The sequence below is a fragment of the Gopherus flavomarginatus genome, chromosome 2, assembly GCF_025201925.1.
Source record: "Gopherus flavomarginatus isolate rGopFla2 chromosome 2, rGopFla2.mat.asm, whole genome shotgun sequence".
Classification (NCBI taxonomy): Eukaryota; Metazoa; Chordata; order Testudines; family Testudinidae; genus Gopherus; species Gopherus flavomarginatus.
Window position 1 is genome coordinate 102,727,816 of NC_066618.1, and position 21,065 is coordinate 102,748,880.

At 42.1% G+C, this 21,065-nt stretch overlaps 1 protein-coding gene across 1 annotated transcript in view; it reads left to right on the forward strand.

The window, feature by feature from the left end:
• Window positions 1–18,774, forward strand: part of RAMP3 (receptor activity modifying protein 3) — a 110,558-nt gene extending 91,784 nt beyond the window's left edge. The window contains exon 4 of the mRNA XM_050937824.1: window positions 16,914–18,774. Coding sequence (XP_050793781.1) covers window positions 16,914–17,169 — 256 coding nt within the window. The 3' untranslated portion in view covers window positions 17,170–18,774. The remainder of the gene's footprint in view (window positions 1–16,913) is intronic.
• Window positions 18,775–21,065: the final 2,291 nt, after the last annotated feature.

Here is a 21,065-nt window from a genome sequence, read left to right on the forward strand (position 1 = left end):
TTCTGCAATATTTGGCTGGGAATCACACAAGAAGCAGCTTTCTTGGGAGTTTTTTTTTTGGTACTTCCTGCTTCCACTACAGTGGAAATAACATGAGACCAGCCTTTCTCATGGTATGATATTTATAATTATTATTATTTCAGCACTTCTGGTTCTAGTTCTGGCAGGGACGTGCAAAAATGAAAGAATAAAAATTAAGACTTTTATCTGAATATTGTTTTGAAGGGAAGCTGCTATTTTTTTCAGACTGGTTAAGCAATTCCTATTTATTCAGGATAAATGGCCTGAAACAGATGAGCTTTTTTCTTCTGACAACCCCAAGCTTTTTCCTGAGGCAAGTTCAGAGCATTGTGCTAGATATTTGTTCTATAGTTGTGTTTCTAGCTTGAATTCCTTTCTCCCATGATGTTAAATGAAAAGTCACACTATTGGCCAGATTCATTCCTGATGTAATTCCACGGAAGCAAATAGAGTTGCAACAGGGATAAATTTGTACTATGTCACTTGATTACCCGATTTGAAACCCATTTTTAGTTAGACATTTCTAGATTGGAGCTGTGCTTCTGGGATGGAGACTCATGTATTTGATTAACATATACTGTTAGTTGAGAGGTATGAAGTGTTTGGATTAATTAAGAGGTCAGTACTATACTAGAATTTCAAGCAGCTGTTTTTAGAGGTGCAGGTAGCCTTGGTTGGGGTGATTATAGCTTATCCTATTGCCCTTGGGATGTAATGCTTAGTATGGTCCATGAATGGGACTCCAAGCTTCTACAATACTACTAGTACTACTTAAATATAAACTGAAGGTTAGCTAAATGAGGAAGCTTGTCCACTCTAAGGAATACAAAGAAGAGATTTTATTTCTCTGTTAATTTAAGAGTGCTACATGAGAGACTTTGGAACAACAAAAGAAGAGACTGTCTCTAGAAAATCCATTGCAAGACTTAGACTAAACCCTGAGAATGCTGAGACAGGACTTTGGGAGTTTAGTCTGTAATGTGTGAATACTCAAGAGTGGAAATTTGATCAATAAGCTCATGGTTTATGTACCTTGCTATCCGATTTCAGAGCTTGATTTAAAGAACTCTCAGAAGCTTAGGGCATAACATAATGATGAAGCTAATTGTATAAAAGGTAGATTGTGACATTATGGTGAAAGTTTTCTTAAAATACATTACCCAGGTAAGGCAAAGCAATTTCTGATGCTTATTGCAAAGTGTCTGAGGTTCATAGGCGTATAGTCAAACAGTAAGTCCATAGTCACAAGTATGGGAAGATTCCACAGAGTTAGCTAACTGCATGCATGGTCCATGTGTGATAGAATATTATTGGATTTCTCTGCTAGTTTTTTCAGTAGTTCCAACAAATGAATTTCTGGATCTGTCTGATGTGGCTTGACATATAGTACTGTACATGACACATCCCGATCTTCTATTCCTTTGCATGGAGGGTCCAGAAAACACTTATCAGGACAAATGCACATTTCTGCACCAATGAAGATAAGTTAAAAGGCAATCTGAGACTGCATGTATGAATATTCATTAAAATTTCACCACAGGCAAAAAAATCACTGAAAATTCATGTTTTCACATCTTTCAAAAAAACAGCAACACTCTATTGCTGTTGTGATCTGAATTATTCTTTGTTTTCCAGAAATCCTCAAGTGAAGGACAAGAAAAGCTATTTGTGCTCTGAAAACAATATAATTGTTTTGCGAATATGGCAAATGTCTGAGAACGTACAATTTATTCCAAGGAGGAATTTGGCAATTTTTGTTGCTATGAAAAGCTGTTTGCTAACATATATTGGTAATAATTTCAAATGTGACAAAATATGCAGTTTCTCATGAAAGCATGCACAAGTATTCAGGTTAATGGAACATTACTCACAGACACAGCTCTCAAGTAGTTCAGATTTTTCCTTATCGTCAGTCTCACAACGATGTGTTGCAAAAGCAGTTATAATGTAGGTAAAACATTAGTATTTTAAGGCATGAGGTGTTAAGTAAATGTTCTGCAGAATTCTACTTACGATAACATGTGTGGATGTGGATTGGCTTTTAGGGATTCAGTCCTTTGAACACACTATACCAAACCTAATTATTTTTATCTTACTATTTGGGAGAACTTGGCAGCTGTTTAGTTCAATTTCTTTGGACTGTATTAGACTTCAAATACAAAAGCAGTGGGTCAATTTTTGCTGAACTCAGCCAACAGTAGTGGAAAAAGTCCTACAGAACTTAGAAAAGAATGATAACTTTTCTATAGAATTTGTAAGCCATCCTGTAGAATTTGATGGCAAGAATATAGTACTTAGATTTACAGAATAATTTATATTCTCTATACATACTGTCAAAGTTAGAGTCAGGACTCACAGTTTGTCAGACCACTCTGTTTTATTAGCACAGCGCTCTGCTAATAACACCCAGATAATGTGAGCACCATGCAAGACACAAACTGTCTTATTTATACAGATAAAAGGGTGAGAACTTAACAAGATAACGAAGGAAGCAGAATCTGATACGTTTACCTGGGCTAGGCATACATATCTTATTTCCTTACTAACTATTACCGATCTTCTGTTAATGTTTCGCCATTAGCACCATTGTTTATGCCTAATGTTTCTTTTCCTGGCACCTGTATTTCAACATTTCTTATTTCTGCTTAAAGGTACATACAACATTCCTTTAATCCATTCTTATTTTTACAATATAATTCATTCTACTTTCACAATCCCTCCTTTTGGTCAAGCTACGCCATGACCAACATTTTATTGGGTTCCACATATTAACCGTTCTTTATCTCTTTGTTCATCAGCGATATTCAAAATCATCATATTAGCACTCTGTTTTGGGGTAGTCACCTGGGTGCCATGCCTTACACAATTTTGGATACAACAGGAGACTAACTGAAAACATGCAAAAATTATTAGGATTCCAAACAGGATAGTTAGGGCTCCCTGAAACAACCAGTTTCCTATGCCAGAGAAATTGAACAGGTTACTTAGCCACTTCCATAAAGAACTCGGCTCTTCAGGGGAAGATATGCGATTTGTTCTAAGTGGCTAGCGCGATCTATTATCTCATTGGTATTGTCAGGGATAAACACACAACATTGTTTTCCAATGAGAGCACAGGTCCCTCCTTTGGCCGCCAGCACTATGTCCAATGCCTGATGGTTTTGGAGGGCCAACTGTTGGATCGCCCCTGTTTCTTTGCCCAGGGCTCTTAAACTTTCTCCAGTTTTATTTGCCACTATTTTAACTACTGCTTGTAACCTCAGGAGCCTTTTTGCATGGTGTATTACTCCCCCAAGTGGGATAAAGGAACTGCCAATAGCCTCTTCCCAGGTATTATTACTATTCCATATTGTGTTAAATGGACAAGGTCCTCCAGTGAGGTCTGGGGAATTGAATGGGATAGCCAGGACAGGAACACCAGTTTGAGAGTGGGCTGGGATGTGGCTGCAGACCCAGCATTTAGAAATATTAAGGGTCTCAGCTATCCACACTTGCTGCTGGATAGAAGAATTGTCATTGTGGACACCCCAGATCTTAAGACACCAGCAGCCGAGGAACAGGCGCCATCAGAGGTGCATGTTGGAGGCAGGGCTCTTCTGGTTCTGACAACCTCAATTGAGGGAACTGCAGTCACGGTTTTACGTCCACCAGGCAGCAGGCACTAGGCTCACTACTGCTCCTTCTTGGGCCTTGCTTTAGGTTGTCATCTGCTTCTGGCAACCCTTACGAGAGTGTAGATTGTAAGGTATTGCAGGCTGTACCTCTACGTCTTCTTCTGGAGTCAAAATTGACTCTGCATGGTCCTGAGGTGGTGATTGGTTCACTCAGGGTGGTGCATTCTTACACTGCGAAGCATGTATCCACTCTGCGATGCCAGACAGTTTAGTAGCCATCTGGGTAGTAAGCAGTACCTGATGCTCTTTAAGTCTTTTTGCTTCTTTCCTTGACTCTGGCTATAACAATGGCCTTCACACTTTTATCTTTTCCTGATGCATACATTTCTCATTCACACAAACAGATTGAGAATACAAACAGTAGTATTTTACATCGAGCAAAAAGGCATTGCAAATTAAACCTTGCTAAGTTTTACAATTAATAACCAAGACAATTTACATTGAGACCCAGGCCTTCAATGTTTCTCTAATTTACTTAACATAGACACAATAGAGATTCCTATCTCTTACTAACTAAATCTTAAAACAAAGAGTTAAGAGAGGGCCCAATTTGTAATGCATATGGGAAAACAGAATCTTATAGTCCCAGAGCGTCATTTCTTTCTGCTATTCAAAAAGGGTGGCTAGCAGGATGAAATCAAATTATACATTAATTCTTATGGGACATTATAAAATCCTCCTCCTACATATCCCCCTTTTGATACTAAGATTATTAATCGCCAGTGTCACTTCTTATTTAGTCCATGTAATAGAAAATACTGGGAGGTGATTTGGGCCTGTGGCTTTAGTTTTGCATACATTCGTTTTATCCACCAGCACATTTTAAACTTTTCAATTAAACACATACAATTTAAAACCAAAAACAATTAGGGTTAGTAACATTAGTATGCCATTAGTTGTGGGAGACCATCCAGAAAATATGTTATACCAATGGTAAGCTGTTATGTCTTTCTGCAGTGGCAATTCTTAACATTTCCCTATTTGCATGTATAATATGAATGGTCCCATTTCCCACATTGTTTTTTTTTCTGGGAACTATGTTACCTTTTTTACCTTTTAACAGATGATTGGTAACTGTTTGCCATTCACTGCCAAAATTGATAGAGAACTCAGCTAAATCAGTGCTTACAGTAAGCTGAGACTTTCTTTTTGTTGTTGTTGTGGCAAATAGTAAATGTGATTATTGGTAAACACAGTACTTACATTACATTTACATTTGTCTTCTGGTGGGTTGCTAACACTTTTTAAACACTTTTCCCCAAGAATTAACACATACACATAGCCCATTATACAATACTTTGGTCTAACTATTAATTTTATCCCACATATAGGATCCTAGTGAGATGCCTTTACTACAGGGCTTTGGAGCAACAGCATGGATAAGCATACCCACTTTTGAGAAGTCCACTTGGTACAACCTCTGGTGTCCAATAGTTTCCCTACCTCCCCAGCCCACTGGATTGAGGTCCAGGGCAGACAGAAAGATCCCAGGTGCAATCTGGGGAGTGGGCTAACTTTTCATATCTTTGCTTCCAGAGCCTGTTGGAGTGTGAATTTAACAACAATTTCTTCACTTAACAAATTTTGTCTCACCGTACTGGAGACATACTGCATTTGTTTATATTGATAGGTATCAAACAATGATTTTTTCGCTTTGCTTTAATAGATGCATTAAAATCTTAATATTTTCTGATATTACCCAAAACATCTTCTGTTCTAAATATCTGCATTTCAGACATTCCATAGCTATCGCAGTATGTTCTTTTTACTTTCATTTGTTCTGTAGCTGGTATTAGCTTTTTATGATTTTCTGATAGACAAAAATAACATTTTTCTACCCCTTTTTGGGGTGGCATTTATTATTGCTTAAAATATTCCTTTCTTTTACAAATACCTTTGCTGATTGAAGGCAAAACAGAGGAATTACCCCCATATTTTCCTGTGGTTTTTTTTTTTTGTTCTATAGGCAGGCCAGGTTTTAATGGCTTCTACTTTTTAAGGGTTATGGGGAAATTATCCCACTGTTTAGTCATTAAATCCATGCATGAGGTGGTGTACCTCAGTTTTTCCTTTTACATAGCAGACCAAGTTTGTAATGTTTTTCCTGCTGTGTTAAGCTTTAAGTTTATTCACAGGTAATAGCTGAGAAGCATCATTACCATATTACCTTATAGGATTTTTCCAAAAATCGTACACACTATACGTTGTTACAGGGGTACTTACTAACATTAAATTTATTTCAATGTTTAATATTAACAATAACATTAGCATCAAATCTATTAAAGGTATCTTGTTATACCATGTCTTTTGTTTAGGCAATTTCTTTTGTGCTGGAAGTTCTGGGTAATTTGCATCAACACAGGCTTGGCTTTTGAGTTCAAAGCCATCAGCAGAGCTCAGAGACTCTGTCTTAAAAGGGACACAATCAACTTCCACCAGAGCTTTGATTTCTTTTCGCTTTCAACTCCTGCTTATAAAACACACTGAGGTCTGAAAAAGAAAACAGTCTATTGCGGCTCTTTTTGGAGCCCCAATAGGATTTTAATTCAGTAGCATGTTTCATTTGTATTTCTTTTACCCCTTTCTACAATATACACTGCACATGTCCTAGGGAAAATGCACATTCTTTCTATACTATAACTTCTTAAAAACATTAGCCATATTCAATTTTTACATAAGGTGTAATGGTTTCTTTTGTTCTTACAGAGTTTTTAAAGTGACAGTCAAAGTGACAGTCTGATTACACAGAGTCATTTTAAGGCTCAGTGTTTTTAACATTGCTTCTTTTTGTTTTGTGCACCTCACTTCTGCTATTGCTTCAGAGGATCACTGTTAATTTCTTGTTCTTTCACTACAGCTCTTATCTGCTATTGTTACAAAAAAAAACCCAACCAAACAAAGACTAGAATCTCTCCCTATTCTTCTGATTTTGACTGCCCTATTGCAGCCATGACTTGGTCTTTATTTAAAAACATTTTACATTTTGTAAAGAATCAAGTTACCCCTTAAGGGGTAAATGCTAAATCCCAAAGCCAAACAACATTAATTACCTGTGTTTTGCAAAAAGGTCTGTCAGTTTTGCAACTTTGAATTAAAGAGTCAAATGAATTTGTAGTGGCATTAAAAACAAAAACAAAACCAATTTATCTTACACCTACAAAACAGGAGTTTTACAAACCAGATATGCTGGTTTAGATTCTTAGAACTTTACACATTTTCACAGACAAATAGATACATACACATTTTCTTTTCCTTAACATTCCTTTACACTGCTTTGTTTTTACATAGCTATATATATAGTTGGATTATTTACAGGCACTCTTTTGGAAAAGGGCCCATTTTTCCTTAAGAATGGCTGCAAAGAAACCAAGAATTCTCTCTTTAACATGGTCCTTTTTAACATTTTCACGAAGTTTAACTGCTTAATTCTCTCCAGCCTCTGTAGAGTTAACTTTTCACTCTCTTTCCTTAAATCACTTGTTTATCTCCCAAAATGACACCTTTATCACCTCAGATTTCACCATTTTAAGTATTGTTCCAGGGGTTCATGCCTGCACTTACTGCTTTTCTTACTCCTGACACTATGCCCTTAGGGCTTCCAACCTGTTTTTCAGGGTATGGCTACACTTACAGCTGTACAGTGCTGGGAGTTACAGCTGTCTTCGTACACCTGTGTAGGGAAAGCGTTTCAGTGTGGCCACACTGACAGCTACCAGCGCTGCAGTGTGGCCACATTAGCAGTTTTGCAGCGCTGTTGGGAGTGGTGCATTGTGGGCAGCTATCCCATAGAGCACCTTGTCCCAATTTGGCACCGTAGGTTGTGGAAAGGGGACGGAAGGGTGTGAGTCATTCCGCTTCCTGTCCCAACGTCCCGTGGTGCATTGCTTCACATCCCAGCAGTCACTGTTTTTCCGTCCACGTTTGGCGCCATTGTGAGTCTCCCAACGGTTTCTGTGCAGCGCGATTTCTGTGGGAAATGGAGCCAGAACTGCTGAGGACTTTGCTGATGAGTATCGCCAGCACATCACGTTTGACAGTTGAGCTATTCCTTCAGCTCCAAAGTGACAGTGAGGAGTCCGACGATGATATCGATTCGCCTGATGCATATGACACTAAATTGCTTGTGGCATTCACGAAAATGCTCAGCATTGTGGAATGCCGCTTTTGGGCTCGGGAAACAAGCACTGAGTGGTGGGGTCACATCGTCATGGAAGTCTGGGATGACGAGCAGTGGCTGCAGAACTTTCGGATGAGAAAAGCCACTTTCATGGGACTGTGTGAGGAGCTCGCCCCCACCCTGCGGCGCAAGGACACGAGATTGAGAGCTTCCCTGCCGGTGGAGAAGTGGGTGGCTATTGCAATCTGGAAGCTGGCAACTCCAGACAGCTACCGATCGGTCGCAAACCAGTTTGGAGTGGGAAAGTCGACCGTTGGAATCGTGTTGATGCAAGTTTGCAGGGCCATTAATCACATCCTGCTAAGAAGAACTGTGACTCTGGGGAACGTGCAGGACATTCTGGATGGCTTTGCACAAATGGGTTTCCCTAACTGTGGAGGCGAGATAGATGGGACGCATATTCCTATTCTGGCACCACCCCACCTAGCATCCGAGTACATTAATCGGAAGGGGTATTTCTCTATGGTTCTCCAGGCACTTGTGGATCACCGTGGGCGTTTCATTGACATTAACACAGGCTGGCCCGGAAAGGTGCATGATGCACGCATCTTTCGGAACAGTGGCCTGTTCAGGAAGATGCAGGCCGAGACTTTTTTCCCAGACCAGAAGATCACAGTAGGGGATGTCGAAATCCCCATTGTGATCCTTGGAGACCCCACTTACCCGTTAATGCCTTGGCTCATGAAACCGTATACAGGGAAGCTTGACAGGAGCAAGGACCGGTTCAACTACAGGCTGAGCCGGTGCAGAATGACTGTGGAGTGTGCTTTTGGCCATTTAAAAGGGCGCTGGAGATCTCTGTACGGGAAGCTAGACTTGGGGGAAAGCAGCATCCCCGCGGTTATATCCGCGTGCTGTACCCTCCATAATATTTGTGAAGGGAAGTGTGAAACATTCAGTCAGGAATGGACCTCCGAGGTTCAACGCCTGGAGGCTGAATTTGCACAGCCAGAGAGCAGGACTACTAGAGAGGCCCAGCACAGGGCTACAAGGATTAGGAATGCCTTGAGGGAGGAATTTGAGGCTGAAAACCAACAGTAATGTTTGATGCCTTGCACGGGAGTGAAATGCAGTGGTTACAATGTTAGCAGGAATCTGTTTTTCCTAAAATGATTTGCAGTGCCTGTTTCTTTCCTGGGCTATGGTATCTTTCACTTTCTGCAATAATAAAGACTGTTTTCAAAGCCAAGAATTCATTTATTGAAAAGAAAATAACTTTCTTGACACACAAGTTTTTGGGAACCTAAAAGGGCAGGGGGGTGGGGTGGTGAACTGTACAGTCACAGGTTTGAATATGTCCTGTCTGGAGTGCTGTGCAATGACTGCTGCACTTCAGGATGCCTATACTGCATGGTGATGGGGGTTGAGTGCAGAGGGTAAGGGTCGTAGTTCTCAGGGCTGGTTGGTGAACGCACAGGTGTTGGGGGCAGCTGGTGGTGGTAAGAACTTGGATGCTGGGGAAGGGGGTTTGGAGCTGACATTGGGGCACAAGGGAAAGAGCTTTGGGACGGGGAGGCGGGGCGGCACGGTAGTGCTCTGCCTGCATGGCTACGAGTGACTGGATAGAGTCCGCTTGGCATGCCAGGATGCTTATCAGCTGCTTTGTGCTTTTCTTCTTAGCCGCTGTGTTTCTCTGGCGGAACCTGCTTTCCCTTTCCCTCCAGTCCTGCAGTTTTTTCCTCCAGTCCTGCAGTTTTTTACTCTCTCTGGCAGAGTGATCCATAATTGCTTTCAGTATGTCTTCTTTGCTTTTTCGCGGCTTCTTCCTGAGGTTTTGTAGCCTCTGAGCAGTGGATGATATGGGCAGTCGAGTAGCCAAGGACACTTTTCAAAAGGCAAAAATGGCAAGAGTTAACACAGGATGCATTGTTTATAATCTCACGCAGACAGTTATTCCCACACAGTGAAGGAGTTTACAGTCTTCACTTTAGCATACTTTTCCCATACCAAACAGAGCGCACCTAACCCACAGGAGCCAGGAAATGGTGAGTAAGGGGGAATGATTGCTTCAGGGATGTGCAGGGGTTTCTGTGCGTTGGGGAAAGCAAACTACTGCAGGGGGCACCTACACTGAACACTCTCCCAACATTTTCCATAGGAGTTAATCCTGGAAGATATCTCACTGCTCCGGGTCACCTGGGAAGAGTGGGAGGGTCTTTTACAGCAATGCGGATTCTGCCCTGGCCCCTATGCAGCTTGCCTGTGTGCAGCAATGGTCCCTCCACCCCTCACGACACAGTGGCATGGATGCGTTAGCCTGACTGGGACAAGGACCACAGTGGATCTCCCTATAAACTTGCGCAAGCGCATTGCCCAGGCTCTGGCTGAAACTTTTGAAGAGATTACCTAGGCCGATTACCACGACGTGATAGACCACATCAATGGGCTATTCCACATCTAGGCATGCATGCATGCAGCCTTAACCCCCACTCCTCTCCTGAAACATTTCCATTCTGAAAATAAAAGCCGCTCACCAGGAACCCGCTCCTCTGCTTGTCCGTCACCAAGTACCGGCTCCTGCGACTGGCTACCTTCCTCCTGGCTTGAGAAGAGGTCCTGGCTGCATGCCTCTTGGGACTTCGGTTTGTCTCCCCCCACCCCAGTACCCTCAGTCTTGGTTTCCTCCTCCTCCTCCTCTCCCTCTCGCCCCCCACGCTCTGAAGTGTCCATCGTGGTTGTCGGATTGGCAGTGGGGTCACCCCCAAGTATTGCGTCCAGCTCCTTGTAAAAACGGCAGGTCGTGGGGGCAGCACCGGAGCGGCAGTTTCCCTCACGGGCTTTGCAATAGGCACTCAGCAGCTCCTTTACTTTAACTCTGCACTGCACCGCGTCCCGGTCATGGCCCCTTTCCAGCATGGCCCTTGAGACCTGCCCATAGGTATTGTAATTCCTACGGCTGGAGCGCAGCCGTGACTGCACAGCTTCCTCACCCCAAACACTGATGAGGTCCATCAGCTCGTCATTGCTCCATGCTGGGGCTCGTTTGCTGCGTGGAGGCATGGTCACCTGGAAAGATTCACTGATTTCACTCCACACCTGGCTGAGCAAACAGGAAGGAGATTTTAAAAATTCCCGGGGAATTTAAAGGGCAGGTCACCTGAGGCCAGGGAAGTAGAGTGAGAACTGATGAGCAGAGTGGCTGAACAGGCATTCTGGGATACCTCCGAATACTCTGGAGGCCAATTACAGCACTTTTCATGGCCACACTGGCGGAGCAGTGCTGCATCACCAGCTCTGCAATCGTTATACCCCAGGCAGAGCAGGAGTACAGCCAGCGCTGCAGCCAGGGAGATGCAGCGCTGTATGTGCCTTGCAAGTGTGGATGGTGAGTAAGTTGCAGTGCCATAAACCCACCACCAGTGCTGCAACTCTCCAGTGTAGCCAAGGCCTCAGTTTCTTTATCTATTGCTTGCCTGCTTGTCTGGGCCCGATCCTGCTTTTTTTTCTTTCAATGAACGGTTTGTGAGTGATATAGTGGCCATTTCACAATTTTGAAAGAACTGTTCGAGGAAAGGGACCAGGAAGGGTGGGAGCTAGTTGAGGAGCCCCCCCCCCTTGCTGAATTGGTAGTGGAACACTAAAGAATCAGTTTTTGAGGCAAACAACAAAGGGGAACAGAACAAGGGGCTTTTTGTCCTTTTTACAATGAGATGGGAGTATGAAGGGGGTTGGGATCGATCCGGGGTGGGTTTTTTTTGAGAACGGGGTAAAGGGAAGTGCTCAGTCTGGTGGTGGAAGAGGAGGCTTTTAATAAAGTTTTTAACTTATTATTTGAATATTTGAGAAAGGCGAGTTTTGATTTTCTCCACCTACGATTTACCTCTTCCCACCACTGCATGAAACAATTAACCTCTCCTTTATCCAATTTAGTTTTAGGTTGGCCGAATTTGTCCTTTAAGACATCCACTCGGTCTTTGTTCCAAGATTTTAACAGTGGCCACTGAGTTTTGGGATCCCCCTGAGTTAGCCTAGACCATTTTCCCAGAAATTTACAGGAGTCTGGACCCTTTTTACAGGAGTCCAGACCCATCCTAAAATACATAAATGAGCTGGCGTTCGTTTAGGGAACTGTCCCAACTTAGACGTCTAGTTACCCATACCAGAGGACTTCACACACCAATCGTACAAGAAGAATATTCGGGTTCATCAGAGCGATGCCCAGTGCAATACACAAAAGGAGCCCACAGGCTACTGCCTCAATAGCCCTTGCTTTCATACCAAGGGTTTTACCCAAAGTGCGGTGTGGCTGCGATTGTGCAGATTCTGCTCACTCACACCGCGGAGACAGGAACCCTTTGGTCGGCCGATCCCCGGACGGAGATGGAACCCAGACTCAAACACTCCACAGAGAGGACGGATAGATACAGAGACAGGACAGTCCTCAGTCCAGACAAAACACAGAAATAATTACCTGACCAGATTCCTGATGTCAGAACCTGGGATCCCTACCAGAACAGAGCGGGAACCAACAGGTTAGATGGCATAGACTTCACTGTGGTTGTGTGCCTTTCTGTTCTGGTGGAGGACCGCTCGGGCCAAATGCCCAGGTGCCGGCTGCTACAGTCGTCCTACAAAAATGGTCAGGAATCACACAGCCCCAGTGAAGACAGTTGCCAGCTCGGTGGAACCTCCAAATTGTCAAAGTTAGACTCAGGACTCACAGTTTGTCAGACCACTCTGTTTGATTAGCACAGCGCTCTGCTAATAACACCCAGATAATGTGAGCACCATGCAAGATGGGAACTGTCTTATTTATACAGATAAAAGGGCGAGAACTTAAGATAACAAGGAAGCAGAATCTGATAAGTTTACCTGGGCTGGGCATGCATATCTTATTTCCTTACTAACTATTATGGATCTTCTGTTAATGTTTTGCCATTAGCACCATTGTTTATTCCTAATGTTTCTTTTCCTGGCACCTGTATTTCAACATTTCTTATTTCTGCTTAAAGATACATACAACATTTCTTTAATCCATTCTTATTTTTACAATATAATTCATTCTGCTCTCACAATACACATACCTGCACACCTCAATTCTTATTAAGTCCTATTGTCTATTAGGAGGCATTGCGTAGCCCAATGGATATGCCTTGGGGCCCAGATCCTTCCAGGTATTTAGCCACCTTTCTGCCTCGTTAAGCATCTAAATCCTCTGTTAAAATGCCATTGACATTTTCAAAACCACAGCTCAGCTACTGCCTAATCCCAGAGGTGCAGAAGTCCCCAAGGTGCCTAAGGGTATGGCTACACTTGAAATTTGGCAGCGCTTTGAAGTGTGAGTGTGGTCAGAGCGCCAGCGCTGGGAGAGAGCTCTCCCAGCGCTGCACATAAACCACATCCCTTACGGGTGTAGCTTGCAGCGCTGGGAGCCGCGCTCCCAGCGCTGTGGCACTGATTACACTGAGGCTTTACAGCGCTGTATCTTGCAGCACTCAGGGGGGTGTTTTTTCACACCCTTGAGCGCGAAAGTTGCAGCGCTGTAAAGTGCCAGTGTAGCCAAGCCCGAAGTTTAAATTTACTGGCATTTGTAAAGCGACCTAGAGATTGCCCTGCTGGTAACAAGAAATTCAGAGCCTTTGCTCAAGCCAAAGCCCTGGAAACCCCAAAGTGGAATCTCAAACTAGGCAGGGGAACAACAGTCCTGCTAATGGGACCTGATCCCATAGGTGGGCTCTACAGCTGCCTACGCCTGATACCTCTCAGACCTCATGGCAGGAGGGAAGAATGCAGGTCAGCAATATGTGGGGCTTGCGGAGCACAGCTCCTGCACAGAAGACACATGGGGGCACATGGAAACAGAGGGCCGGAGTTACAGAGAAAGAGACATGGTTCTGGCTGCTTGGGCATAGGCTAACTAAGCAGCTGACCTGGCTTAGGCACCCAACTTCATGAGAGGGTTTGTGGCTGAAGATCCCAAGCAGAGGGAAGCACACTAGGCTGGCCCCTTAGGGTATGTCTATACTGCATCCAGCCCGAGGTGACAGGCTTGAGTTACCGGGGCTCACACTAGACAAAATGCCATCTACACAGCAATTCTTAGAGCTCCAAAATGCTGTGTAGACATATGCTTTGGCACCCAAGCCCTTTTTTTCACCCCATTCCTCTCCTTGCCATTTCAGTCCCTGCTATCTGCGGTGGCTCACAGCTCAGCTTGGTGGCTTCAAAGGATACCTTCCTTATGTGGCTAACTCTCCCCAGGCATTGTCTGAGCAGCTTGGGCCTAACTCAGGGCTGATGATTCCACTAGGTAGCAGAGCACTGTGGAGCATCGCTGCAGTACTTTTAAGGCTCTGAGACCATGCTTCTATTCCTGGCTCTGACATTGTCCTGCTGGGTGACCTCAGGCAAGCCACTTAACCGCACGGTGCCTCAACTTCCTCATCTGTAAAATGGGGATAATGATCCTGACCTCTTTTAAGTGCTTTTAGATATATGCACTATACAAAATTATTATAATAATCTCCAGGATTTTTGAGTAATTTCTCTAGAAGCATCATTACTATCAATGGATATCTATTTCATTTCTATAGTATACTAAATTTCTATAGAATCCTATTGGTCTCATCCCTATTAAATTCTCTTCCATTTTCCATTAGGGATTCTATTGTTCAGAAGGTGCACTGAAGCGTAGTCAGACAGGGGAGAACAACTGAGTTGTTGTATTATTCTTCAAGTCCTTTGGGAGTGTCTCTCCCATATACAGCTAGTCCTTTTTAGATTCTAATTTAGTCCAGGACATAAAGGATGGAAACTACTGGAATGTTTGAAGGTCACTATTAAAATAATTAGAGGATATTATTTGTGTTTTATTTTTAACTTCTTTACTGTTAGTCCCCTGCTGCTCTCGACCATCACAAAAGCTTCTTTTTTCTTCTTAAAATGGTTGTATACTCTACTCAGTGGTTCTCAAACTTCATTGCACCACGACCCCCTTCTGACAACAAAAATTACTACATGCCCCTGGGTGAGCCCTGCTGCTCTGTGTGTGTTTGTGCGGGGGAGACAGAGGTAGAAGGGGGGGGCAGGGCAGAGCCCCGCTGCCCCAGGCTCAAGCCCTCAGGCTTTGGCTAGTCCCAGGCCCCAGTGAGTCTAATTCTGGCCCTGTCAACCCCATTAAAATGGGATTGTGACCCACTTTGGTGTCCCAACTCACAGTTTGAGAACCACTGCCTACATTTTCATGCTAGTGGTGATGTGCCAGTGCATCTGGGTGTGGTCTTACACTGGCCATTAAATGACCTGGTGTTTGCATAGGAAGCTACAGGCAGTGATTTAGAAACTGTGCCAGCCCCAGTAGGAAGGGGGTGGGGTAGGGACTTTGACCTGTGCCTTTTCACAAAGCCGCTGTTTTCTCCTGTGCACATGACGTTAAGAAGGTAGCCATAGACCTTATCCATGCAGTGTTCTGCCTCTGCATGGCAATAACATGTCAGTGTCACTCCTTATAGAATTGAGTGCAATCCTTGACCCCAGTGCTGAGTGGTTCACCTCCACTACTGCACTGCCTGGGATTGAGTCACCATCAGTTCCCAGGGGTGTTATTTTCCTATTGCAGGAAATGTGTCATTCAAAGGCAATTACTGTACTCATATATTGGGTGGAGGCAGGGGCTCACCGACAGTAGTGCAGCATGCTGTCCCTGAAAGCATCAGGTAGTCTCTCCTTCCCTTTGAAATAGTTTTACTAAGTCACACATCACTGAAGGGAACATTGCAAAGTACAACAGACAATAATTCCTTCCGTCCCCTCTCTATATGCTGTCCAGACACAATTCAACTTCTTAATTTCCTCTTACCTCTGACCACGCTACTCCTTTCCAAATCATGTTGGCTCATGATGCCATCATAATAATCCATCAAATTATTCAATTTAGTTTATCGTTTCCTTCCTCTCAGCATAGCCTGTACTCATAAATACAAACTTTGGTTACTTTTAAATATTATCTGCATCGTTTTGTATGCTCTACAGTGCTGAGATTAAGTGCTACGTGCTACTGGGTGTAGCAGATCTCTCTTAAGGGTGTAGACAGGCATTAGAGTCTAACTCTGATGCGGGAAAGGTTAAGATTTAAAAAAATAATGCTTTATTTAATTTTTATTTGCCCTTTCTCTGATTATCACATCCGTGCACAGCAGGAGTGAAATTATTATTCAACAGTTCATGAGCTCATGCTGGGCCTGCACTTGGCCTCAGCCTCCTGCCCAACAACAGACTACGCATGAATTATTTATAATTCACTCACCGTTTGTTGCAGTTGCCACATCTGATTTTTATGCGTATTGTTGATACCTCTGCCAAGGGAACTGCCTTCTAATTTTACATGAGTTAAAATGAGAGGGTGAACTACAGGCCACATTAAAATCACTGGGAGCTTTGCCATTGTCTCCAGTGGAGCCAGGATTTTACTCAGCTTGTCTAGAAGCCTGACCGGACGACTAGGAGTTAGGAATAGAGTATTCTCAGCTCTGCCTCTGACTCATTGTGACAAGGTGCGTGTGGTCTCTCTAATATCCTGAGAACAACATGGCTAGAACTACACTGCATCTGACTCACTGTGTCATCTCTGGCAAGTCACACACTGCTTGCTTTTCCAAGGCGCTGAACACCCAGAGGTTCAATTTATTTGCTTCAGCAGAAGTGTCTACACTGTAGGTACAACCATATACATTAGACATGTGATAACAGTTTTCAGTTCTACTAAAACCATATAAATCAAGTGAAAAACACCACGAGGTTGAACAGATTGTCAGACAAAGATCCTATACAAAGGCAATGTCAAAAACACTTTATTGCAAATGCCAAAATGTTGTCCGTAGTGACTGAAATAAAATTACTGTTTGATAAACCATGTTTTAGAGAACAAAAAAACCTGGAATTCCAGAAGGTTTTTTATCTGGTGAGAAAACCAGGGAGAAGATCTATTTACAGCCCATCTGAAATATCTAAAAAAATCCCAAAATTACAGCAGTCTAATTTTTTTTAAGAGAAACAAAATAAATGTTTTATTCAGACTTACTTCGATGTTCTTCTCTTTCTAGGTATTACGACAACTTCAGCCTCTGCACAGAACAGGAAGCCAGCGCCGCGAGATGCTTTTGGCCAAACCGACTTGCACAGGGCTTCATCACTGGAATTCATAAACAATTCTTTTCAAACTGTACATCAGAAAAGGTCCACTGGGAAGATCCACCAGATGAAATTCTCATAACTCTGATCTTAATCCCAGTATTGCTGATGGTTGCTATGATATCTCTAGTGGTGTGGTGCAGTAAGAGAAGTGACATTCTAGTGTAAGTCACGGCTCCTGGCTTTTCTCATCCCATTCCTCTCTCTCTCTCTCTTTTTTTTTTTTTTTTTGGTAACGAAAAGAAGAATCAGAAATATCATATCTGCTGTGCTTTAACCTGTCAGGTACTATGGGAGGAAACTGTCCTGTATTCAGAGAAACATTCTGCCTCTACCTAAAGTCAATGCTTCTATACTGCAGGTTTTCAATGTTGCTTATGCAAAGATCTTTTTTCCCTCCTCAAAACCGATAATCGCAGCTAATGTGTAATGGAATTCACATTCAGTTCTGGATAATGGGAGACATACGATGGCAAGTGAACATGCTAACTTCAGCAGAGGTAAAGCTTCTTAGCCAAAGTTAAAGCTTGTCAATAAGGTTCGTTTTCCAGTGTGTGTGTGTATATATACACAATGGGTGAGTAACTTGTAATATTGACAGTGGGGCTCTTTTGAAATTTTTATGCTGGACACTTGAGGTTTTCATTTGTGAACCTTGTGACTTGAATGGAAGTTTGTCACCAAAGGAAATTAACATGGATGTTGCTGAGGGACACTTTCTTGGTGGTGAATAAAAACCACACACTGCCAAGGACTAGATGTATTGTCTTGGTAAGAAACAATTCATATGGCCAGTGGATTATCCTTGTGGAGAAGAGACTGTGCTAGGTTAAGTAGTTTTTAAAATGTCCTTAAAGATGACTTCTTAGAGCTTGCTGGCTTGAGAACACACTCCAGGAAGGATGCAGGCTTTTCCCCACAGGTGGAAAATGAGAGGAAATGAGTTGACCATGAATTTACCAAGGACTGGTGAAGGAACTGTCATATGCCAGACCCATCATTTTATTTTTTTAATTATTATTCTTATGTTGATGAGTGTATTCACTGTGTGCTCCTCGTTTTCACTTCACCCTGAATCTTTTGTGCAAGTGATGTCCTGTAAATAAAAAAAGATAAGAAGCTATGTCAATTGAGGTGCCTTTCAGTGTTTGAATACTTCATTTTTCATCACTTACAGAATGTGGAAGCTTATGTTGGTAATAGCAAGGCAGTTTGAATGGTGCTTGGAATTGACAGAGGGCAGAGAAATGGAAACAGATTCCATTCAACAAGTCTATATTCGTCATATTCCTCTGTAATGAAATATTTAGATACAGTATTCTCCAAATAAAATAACTTTAGTACCTATTGTAAATTTTTCTTGTCTGTCACATGAAGTGTCCTCCAAGCCAAATATTCCATTTTTACAAGTGCTTCAAGATCTTTTGCTCATGAATACACATTTTCATACCTCACACATTTAAATAAAGTACAGCTATCTGTGTCTTCTACATGTATTAGTTAGATAGTCTTCTTTAAGATTTTGTCCTAGTAGCTGGGATGTGGATCCATGTGAACAAAGTGTTGCTGGATCTCAACACAGAAGTGCTCCCTGTATGAAAATCACATATACGTGGAAAGTTACAGTACCTATATATCTTGGTTTTCACATTCTTTCCCAATATTTTAATATAATATAGATCTGCTTGCAGTCCTATTGGATTGGTTATATTGGTAGGAATGACTGGTTATGTCAGATATTTCCTATGTATATTGTAATAGATACTGATTCATTCTCTTCTTTGATGCTAATAAGTTAATATTTGTAAAAATGTTTGAAGAAGAAAAGTGATATGTGTTAAACATTTTATTATATTAAACATTTTATTATATTTAACATAAAGGTAAGAAACAGCTATTAAGGAGCCTGGTATGTTGTTGTCATTGTGCATTACCTAGACTGACCTTGGAAATTACATGATGGTGAAAGTATGTTGTGTTTTGATTATGCCTCCCCAGAGGATAACTATTCTGCTTTTAAACCAAAAATTATCTTTAAATGAACTGGTTTCCAAATTCTATTTGATTATCCTCATTTGTTTTGTTTCACATTTTCCCCGTAGCCTAGGACTAAAACTTTCAAAAAAGTAACCAAGTCCCTCAGGCACTTTTGAAAATTATATCCTAGATTATATCATTTAAAATGAAACAGAATTGGTACCATCCCATCAGAGAGGTAGGAAAAGAGTATGAAAAAAAATGACGGATTTTTGCTTCACAGCTAATAATGCTCAAAAAAGACAATTTTGCAGACACAGAAATATCAGTTTTCCCTGGATGTGAAACCTGATACAATCCTGTTCAAGATCTCTTCCAAACAGATTAGGACCTTCCACTATTGTTGACAATGTAGAGAGAGCATTTAAAGAAATGAGTGGGAAATGCCATTGGCAGTCAGTCCATCCAAGGCAAGACTGCCAAGAGTGCTGAAGCACTTCTAGCACCCAGAGAAGCAGAGAGCAGGCTGTCCAATCTCTAGCAACTCCATTATATTAATAAGAAGCAACTGAAACACGTGACTCTTCTGATTTCACTTAGAATGTGGTCCATGGTTAGTGAAGGAAACAGTCAGGACTCCTGAGTTCTCACCCTGACTCTACAAGTGATTTGGGGCAAGTCATAAAAAATCTCTGTTCCACTTCTATTTAGAGCTTCCCGGGTCCTGTGCTAAGCAACCCTTTTCTGGGTCCAAGACTATTTGATAGTTGCAAATTAATTTTATATTACAACAGAGTCTGAGAGGAAAATGGACAGACTAAAAAAATCTAAACAAACTCACTGTGCCAAAATCCTATTTAGAATTGGAGTAGAGTTCATGCAGGGGAACACTCTGCAAAGAAAAATCAGAAGGCAGTGCTAACACCAAAGGAGAACTAGTATCCTTGCTAAGCAGTTTTGAAAAGACAAGTAGTACCACTGATACGAGGAGACAGAAACATAGATGCTTAGGGAACTGACCAAATGTAGATGCTGAGCAAGCTTAGGCACCTACAGGGTTCTGTGGCTGTTGAATGGGGGTTTTGTGAATCCCAGCGCGGTCTGATTCTGGGATTTAGGCATCTAAAAGTGGCAATTAGGCACCTAAGTACTTTTGTGAATCTAGCCATTAGTGGGATTTTTAAAAGCAGCTTGGTACCAACTCTCATGAGTTTAATAGATGATAGGTATCCTAGTTCTCTGCAGAATGGCCATAATAGCATTTCCCTACCTCACAGGGGTAATGTGAGGATAAATAATTAAAGACTGTCAGGTGCTCACATACTGCAGCAATCAGGGTCTAGGTGCCAGATTGACATAAATTTAAAAAAAAAAATCAATGGGAGCTGAATTCAGGGAGAGCTTTTAAAAATTGAGTCCATTAGGTGGCATCTTTTCTATTGCATCACTTAACAAGAATAGCGGAGTACAACACAGAGTAGTGTAATTAATTGGCAGTAACCTTTTATACTTGCAGGGATACAGTTTTATTATGCTCTACTGTGAGCTTTCACAGAGTCCTTTTGACATCTTCATTCTCATGATGCTTCTGGTTCATTTAAATGCAATTTTTGGAAGACACTTTCAGGACCATTAAAGATGCAAAATGATCATGCAATGGGAAGCTATTATTACCTTAGCAGTTGTTTGTAACTGAAATTCCTTGATTTGTGTGGTAACTAATGGCACTATTCCTTGGAAAGACCATAAATGTACCATCTCAGTAAACAGATAGCTACTGCCTGGGAACACAGATTTCACTTCCACTGCCATTGTGCTTTTAAGGATATTGAAGCCTTTAAAAAAACTTTTACCTTGTATCTAATAAGCGATTATACTTCAAAGCTTAATGACCGTACCATCTTCTCACCATGAATTACAATGGAAAAAACCAAGCTGTGAAAGCGCAGTGGGCCGTGTACACAGAAGACTAAGCTGATCCCTACCTCCCTTCTCAAGAATCCTTCAACAGGAACGTCACACACAGCTCATCCTTCAAGGGGATGAGCCTGTACTTTGCATGTGGAGTAACTGTATTCACAGATCCT